The sequence below is a fragment of the Montipora capricornis genome, chromosome 8, assembly GCF_036669925.1.
Source record: "Montipora capricornis isolate CH-2021 chromosome 8, ASM3666992v2, whole genome shotgun sequence".
Classification (NCBI taxonomy): domain Eukaryota; kingdom Metazoa; phylum Cnidaria; class Anthozoa; order Scleractinia; family Acroporidae; genus Montipora; species Montipora capricornis.
The window spans coordinates 30,121,723-30,129,222 of NC_090890.1; the positions used below are offsets into that span (position 1 = coordinate 30,121,723).

Below are 7,500 nucleotides of genomic sequence, written 5' to 3' on the forward strand. Positions count from 1 at the left end.
AAATTATAAATGTCAAAAGTAATAAGTACTGTTGGCAGTTATAACAAATAAAATGATAGTATCAGTACTAGCCAGACACCAATAATGTACAAATAGTTCTAGTATTTGTTTCTCTTGCATGTACATGTGCAATCGCTGAAAATAGAGCTGTGTCAATACTACAAAGTTTAGAACTTATGCAAATCCTATCCGTTTTTGAGCATACTTCAAGACCATGGAATTAAAACTCTCTAACTTATTTGTATGCCTGCAATTAAACCACAGTAAATATATTTTTTTAATCCATCCCAACCACGGAGATCAACTCAAAGTTAAATCCTTATCTTGGTCACTGCAGTTCAAAGTACCCAGCATTGTGTAGCTGAGGTTTCAAAATAAACTCCCTCCTAGGAAAAAGATGAAGAGATGTCTACTCAACAAAAACCTTGATTACCTGAAATAGACATAAAAGTTCAATGTGTTGAGCCACTGAGGGTCATAAATGACATCTCTCATACACGTATGTAGCTTGTACAGCTTTTGATTCCTTTGGGGGATACTCTTTTCCTTCCTCCAATGGTGTCAGGGGCCCATGACTACATTGTCCGTCTGACCATTCATGATCATTGCACACATGATGCATAACTCCTAACCACATGTCCTACAACAAACACTCAATAAATTATCTAAAAATATAACTTCAGGGACAATAATCGTCAACACTGACATTCAGAACATTTCTTCAAAAACAACAATCACAACATTTATTACCACTGTAACTTGAATAAAAGAATACATACAGTACTTATAACCAAGTACAATAATTGGATAAGTATTCCTCTGAAAAAGGAAGTCTCTGCCCCTTGTTGGTTTCAGATTCTGCCAAATGCCAAAACTATGATTCAAGACTCACACAGACATTGTTTCTTCTTCACTTCTATATTTGTAACTTTCATTAGAAATCTCATCAGCAATGTCATCAGAGGAATCTGTACTGGAACTGCAATCAGATATAAAATATGACAACTACCACATTTCATCATTAACACATAATTATAAACATTACACATTATCTCTATACTGTAAACAGCATCAGCCTCTTAGAAAGTACAAACCAAGTCTTCCAAGTGTTCAAATTTCAAAACACTTTCCCCAAATGACAAAGAAATTAGAGCAGATAGAGACAGTGATATTTAAAACCCACCTATCTGAACTCATATTTATCCCCTGGCCTTCAAATGGATGACCCAGTATGGTAGCATATAATGGATTAAGTTTATTTAAAGCTTGGTTGATAACTGAAGTCTCCATTCCATCCTCCTCATGTGTCGGCATAGATGCATCATTGCTATCATCAATAATGGACGCCAGGCCATGAAAAAAACAAAAACAAAAACAAATAAATGCAGTGGTACCGTGAATCCCTGAGGGGGGAGACTCCCATATGGAACAGATGGGGCTGCTCGTCGGAAATTTTGAATTTAACCCCTAAAGGAGACCATCTGGGCGTGGTTAAAGGTTTTTGTGACCCCCAAAGGAGACTAATCTGGGCGTGACTTAAGCAAATTTTGACCCCTAAAAACAAGTTAAAAAGAAAATTTGACTTCAGATTCTCTTCGCATAATTCTGCGTTTCTTTGTGGAACCCTAAACGAGACCTTGGCGGCTTAAAATATTGGGGCCTTGCCCGGTAAACCCTAACCGAGACCAAAATCCAAAATTTACACCCCCAAGCGAGACGACGAGCATCCCCGCATCCCCGTCTGTTTCATATGAGAGTGCCCATACATGCCTTGCAAGAAGGGGGGGGGGGGGTGGGGGGGCGGACTTTGCAGGTACAAGTAAAAACATTTGGCAAACGTTTCTCAAGGCAAGACCACTACAATGTTTGTATGTACTGTTGACTATAGAGCAAATGGTACCTTTCATTTGGTATGTTGCTTGCTATAACAGGAGACAAGGAAAGTCTAGGCACTGCTGCCATTTCAGTTTTTTCTGGTGTTGAATGGATAAGTGATCTCCTACCTGAAACGTGATATTGAAAAACGTTGATATACCCAAGACTCAAAATAATCACCAACATTTGTAAATAAATGAAACAAAGGAAAAGCAATGCTAACCCTACTTTCAACGCAAAACAAACCACTTACTATTCGCTGCAGTTCTGTTCTTCTTGCCCTCTGCTCCATCATCCATTCTCACGCTTTCTTGTTCAAATTGCTTACATTGGACCAAACTATGTAAAAGAAACTCCGCAAATTCGCTATTGGTGTTTCCCTTAAAACCAAGATCGATCTTCCTCTGGTTCCAGAGATTGAAAGTGCTCTCTCGCAACAGAATCGTCTTGTTTTTTTCATTCCTTGGTGGCCTACCACGTTTCGGAGGAGATCGCGACATTTGGCCCGACTCCGATCACAACAAAATTGGGTTTTTCCGGGCACAAACTTAACTCAATAGAAAAAAAACCACAAATACATATAGAAATTCTATGATGTAATAATTTCTTAACACACCGGATTCTAAATCGTTCACATAGCACAGAAAATCCTCAGAAAAAGCCAGGACTCTGAGAGCTGCAATTTTGATATAAGTGAAAATGGCCGCCACGCGACTCAACGCCCGCAAAGCACACTGGTTGAGAGGGACCCTTTAAAATCACTGGCTATTATCAGCGGCTCAGTTGTCGAAAGATTCCAGAAACTCAGCGAATTCTATAAAAAACATTCTCGCACAAACCGGATGATTGGGCGAGTAGGGAGGTCTGTAGATGGCAACTAGGCGTAGGCAAAATGAGCCGGGGGTAATAATCGACTCTGAGTATATAAAAGCGGTATATTGTTATAAATTCCCAAGTTATCCCTTTTCTTGTTAATTGATAATGTGAACAAGTCTTAGTAATAAATTGGATTAACGAGGAACCAGTGATTGTAAAGCTAGTATAGAAGATTCACGGAAAACGGAATTTGAAATGTTATGTAGGGGTATGTATTTGAAGGTAAAATACAAGTTATTTGTAGACTTTATGCTTCGATGTATTGTGCACATAAACAAGTATCTGTTCTTCTCTTTAATGATTAATATTCCTTGACATGCTTCTCACCATTGAGAGAGTTTGCATTCACATTTCTATCTTTATTCCTCAAGAGTTTCAATAGATGAAGCGAAATAAATATGACAGACCAAGTGACCCACACTACACTATATTATCCTTTCTCCTGCCCTTACCATTCCGGAAACGAAACACTATTTTTGTTTTTTCTTGTTGAAATAGTTTGTTTTTTAAAGTCTGGTCCACCGCATGGCATGTTGCTGGTAAGTTCAACTTTTGCAGGGACATAACCTAGAAAACCCTGGTTCACACCCCATTGATCCTAGTAAAACAACTGTCAAGGTGATGTTTTAGTGTACGGATCAAATGGTGGTAGTGAATATGCCACTATGTCCTATTATATTATATAATTATGACAGGAAATTTGTTAATTCCCTAACAGACTTGGTAATTATTATGAATGTTGGAAATGAACTCTATACTGCTTTATCAAGCTTATCGAGACAAACATATTTAATGTTAACAGAATTACCTTCGGACGGATTCAATACAGCCCAAGTCACACTGATTTTGCTTACTGTATGTCTTTGATAAGTGCTTTCCAAAATTTGATCACAGAATTATAATTGTTTTATTTTGACACTGGGTGCATGTTACTTTAAGTATTTCAATTACAACAAATGATATATTCAAGATATTTGATTCTCGTGCTACGGATTCATTTGGCATGGCCATCCTCAAAGAACTTGTGTACTTCTGAAAGTATTTTTAAATGTCAAGACATCTTCACGTGTTGCGCACGTGACAAAGTGACCTTTACATGCACCACTGCACGAAAGGTTGGTCATCTTGGAAAGATGTTTTCACATCTCACCTTAGTTTCTTTCATTTTTTCTGCAAAAGTTGTTTCGAGGAGTCAATTCGTTTCAACTTACACCCTTCAAGGTACTTAATAAGGTCCCAAAACAAGCTAGGGTTGTCAATATCTTTAAATTCATCAACCCAAACCTCATATCTACTATTAATTGAAGTTACAGAGTCCTTTAATATCATCTCATAAACTTGCGTTAAACTTCCAAAAGGAGGGTCCGCGTATTTGTTCCTCTATTCCATTAATCGACAGCAGAATTGCTGAATGATCTGACTTAATGGAAGGAACAATGTCTGCCTGATCAGTCTCCTCTTGCAGAGCACTGTCAACTAACCAAAAATCTAGCCTTCTTTGAATTAACGGTGTTTTCTGTCTCCAAGTGAATCATTTTATTTCCGGATTCCTGACCCTCCAAATGTCAACTAAATCCCGCGATAGGCAAATATTTTTTAGAATCTCCTTAGCCGATTCCTTCGATTTTGGATTGCCGCCAGCCAGATACATCAAGGTCAGGATCTAAAATAACATTGAACCCCCCCCCCCCCCCCTTATGATCCTACAGTCCTCATCTATACCGCTGTTGTCCTATTCATTCTTAATTTGATCAAAAAAGAGAGTTTGTTTGGTCGATTTTTTTGGAGCGTAAATGTTTACAAATAAGCACTTTTGATCTTGCACAAATGCCTCAAGAAAAATAAAACGCCCTTTTTTGTCAGACCGCACAGATATAACTTCGAATTCAAAGCTATTCTTAATTAAAACGAGTACACCTCTGCTATGTTCTGAACCATGCAAGAAAAACATCTCGCCCTTCCACTGCTTTGTCCAAATATTGTCGACTTCCTTAGTGCTATACGTTTCCTGCAGGAAGCATAAATCAACTTTTTGATTCAACAACCATCCGAATACCGCCTTCCATTTCTCAAAAGAGCGAATGCCTCGAGCATTTAATGATATTAATTTAAATGCCAGGTTACTACCTACCATTAATTCCTAACTTAGAACTTCCAAAGGCCACAAACAAATTTGACTAATTTCAAAGGTAAAAGTTTTGCACATTGAAAATGTAAACAAGCCGGCATTTGTTTAAAGACATTTCGATGCTCTCCATTTTAACACTTACTATTAACACCAAAAACGACACTGACAAATAACCAAAACGGCAAAACACGAGAAAAGGTGACCAGAAAATCTGCTGCGCCACCGTAGAACGACTCGAGGGACATAATCTAGTTAATATGCAAAACAAAAAGAGACAAAAATAAACACAAAACAAATACAAAACCTATAAAGCAGAGAAGGGAAATGATAATTAGCCTACTTGTCCCCCCTCCCCCCCCCCCCCCCCCTTCCGTTTTGTTTAACAACATTGTATACTTAAAATAATCATTCGGCTAAAGGCAAGCCAAATGCTGCATATCACAAACATAAAAGTCAAATTCAGGCTCTTACAATGACAATGCAATGACAACCATTTAATTAATAATCAGCAGGAATTAGATCGGATTTACATGTATTAGACTCCATCAATAAAATAATAGTTTATCAGGTTCGGCGCGGCTGAAAAAGGCTGTCTTACCAGCTTTCCTTGCTTCAACCAGCTTCTTTGACTGTAGTTTCCTTCGATGTACGATTTCTTTCGGCAGGTCCGCAGAGATCCTGTACTCGGTATCCTTTAGCTTATTTGCATTTGAAAAAAAATCAATTCTCTATCTCCATATCTAAGGCACCGAGCGATGATCGCTCTAGGGCTTCCATGCATCTCCGCGAGGGTTTCGAATTCTATGAACATGCTGAAATTCTATGCCTGGTTCGATTCCACACTGCCACTCCAAGAAGGATTGAAGGACCTTCAGCGAATTTTTGTTTCCATCAGTCTACTCAATTCCGTAGAAACACAAATTTTCTCACCTCTGATAGACTTCAGCATACAATAATTTGTTTTCCAGTTCTTTACATTTACTCTCACAATGTTCTTTTATTTTCTCACCGGTTGCTTTAGCTTCATTAACTCCGGCCTGTATTAAATTCTTGGAGGCCATCTTCCATCTCTCTAAAGGTGTTCCTCGAGGTCGATTGAGCGTCTTCGAGCTTCACAACTCTAACTTCCAATTTGTTGAATTTACTCTCCAGGTTTGACACTGCAGTATTAATCTTCTCGAGCTTTTTATCCATAGTTTCTAATCTCGCAAGAATAAGGTCAACTTTCAGTGTCTGACATTTGCAGACTGGCTACAAATAGCCCTGATAAACAGTATTTAAGTCTAAGAACCCATTTCAAATTGTGCTGATAAACAGTATTTAAGTCTAAGAACCCATTTTAAAACAGTTTGCTTTCTGAAAGCTAACCGTTTTAAAATGGGTTCTTAGACTTAAATACTGTTTATCAGCCCTATTTGAAATGGGTTCTTAGACTTAAATACTGTTTCAGTATCGGTGCTATTTGTAGCCAGTTTTTTTGCATTTCGACGACCTTGACAACCTCTGAATTCACAACTGCTGAACGTTCGGGCGAGGAGTTTGAACTTGATAAAATCTCTCTCGCTCTTTTCTCTGCTGGTAAACTATCAGAGGTACTTAAGTCACTGCTTTTCCTGGCTTTTCTTTTATTCATACGCATTACCAGCTGAAAATCATTGCTCAAAAGCGAAATGTTAGGGAGCAGCAAAAAAACACGCCTACTCACTCCGCATACCTCGACCAAGTCCAAACAAAATATTAATGCATTCCACTTGCTGAGTAATTTCAAACTATCATAATTTACAGCGTAAGAAGTTAATTTGCTCGCATACCTCCAGCTTACTCAGAGGACCTTTCCATGGGCATCCATGCACTTTTTTCAAACGACACAAAACATCATGGCTGAGCATTTCTCGCTTGGCAAACATGTCTGGAAATAGCTATATAATAAGAAGGAGACATGAAGACAGATATATGAGCAAACAAGAGGCTCTAAAAAAAACCATGGACATTCTGGTACATGTACATGTAGTGGTAGACCAACCATATGGAAATGTTCGATTCCAAACAAGAGGTGTGTGGGGAGGTTGGAAGGAGGAATAGGTAGGTACTGGCATTCTATATTCCTTGCAGATTTTTTTTAAATTTCCCTGAATTCTATCATCTGGAGAGCTCATGTTTCTCTTAACTGTCCCTGTAACTAACCCTGTCTGGCCACTTGAGGAGGACAATAAAGCTACATGTCAAATATATGTATGAATCTGAACCTAAAAATTGATCTGTTAAAAATAATATTTAAGGGTTTCATCATTGGCAAAGGCAGTGCAGACTAGCCCTTATTCAAGATGATAATTTGTGGTTCAACCACAGGTAACCCAGGCTTACTGCGTGTGCCACATAGGTAAATATAGAGAACATATGAGGTGAAGTTTAGGTCTGGAAATTTGCAAGAAAATGGAAATGAAAATTGATGAAACTTACCAGGTGTTGAGCTGTTGTTGTCTTTAATACGTACACAAAGTTTCAGGAAAAATGGTCCCCGTTCACCTTCCTTCATAGTATAGTGACAAGGTAGGAGACGGAAGCCAGCTTAGGGACTCTGATCGACCCAAAACAAGCACGATTTTTTTCGTGAAAATTGA

At 38.3% G+C, this 7,500-nt stretch overlaps 2 protein-coding genes and 1 pseudogene across 2 annotated transcripts in view; all 3 read right to left on the bottom strand.

The window, feature by feature from the left end:
* The window catches only part of LOC138059658 (uncharacterized), a 9,214-nt pseudogene extending 6,512 nt beyond the window's left edge, over positions 1 to 2,702 (bottom strand).
* The window catches only part of LOC138059655 (TNF receptor-associated factor 6-like), a 54,395-nt gene that overhangs the window by 35,893 nt on the left and 11,002 nt on the right, over positions 1 to 7,500 (bottom strand). The window contains exon 3 of the mRNA XM_068905268.1: positions 6,691 to 6,798. Within this exon, the coding sequence (XP_068761369.1) occupies positions 6,691 to 6,798 (108 nt within the window). The remainder of the gene's footprint in view (positions 1 to 6,690; positions 6,799 to 7,500) is intronic.
* LOC138060468 (uncharacterized) lies at positions 505 to 2,574 on the bottom strand. Its single transcript, XM_068906262.1, has 5 exons — positions 2,129 to 2,574; positions 1,901 to 2,003; positions 1,184 to 1,327; positions 893 to 979; positions 505 to 640 (listed from the first exon to the last, which is right to left on the bottom strand). The coding sequence occupies exons 1-5, from the start codon at positions 2,373 to 2,375 to the stop codon at positions 628 to 630; spliced, it is 594 nt and encodes a 197-aa protein (XP_068762363.1). The 5' UTR covers positions 2,376 to 2,574; the 3' UTR covers positions 505 to 627.

What these genes read in the sequence shown, in the direction of transcription:
- LOC138060468 (XM_068906262.1), bottom strand. Translation starts at nt 2,375, where the DNA reads ATGTCGCGATCTCCTCCGAAACGTGGTAGGCCACCAAGGAATGAAAAA. An exon ending in GAACAGAACTGCAGCGAATA is followed by an intron (nt 2,004 to 2,128) that starts GTAAGTGGTTTG and finishes ATCACGTTTCAG; the next exon opens with GTAGGAGATCACTTATCCAT. An exon ending in ATAAATATGAGTTCAGATAG is followed by an intron (nt 980 to 1,183) that starts GTGGGTTTTAAA and finishes ATCTGATTGCAG; the next exon opens with TTCCAGTACAGATTCCTCTG.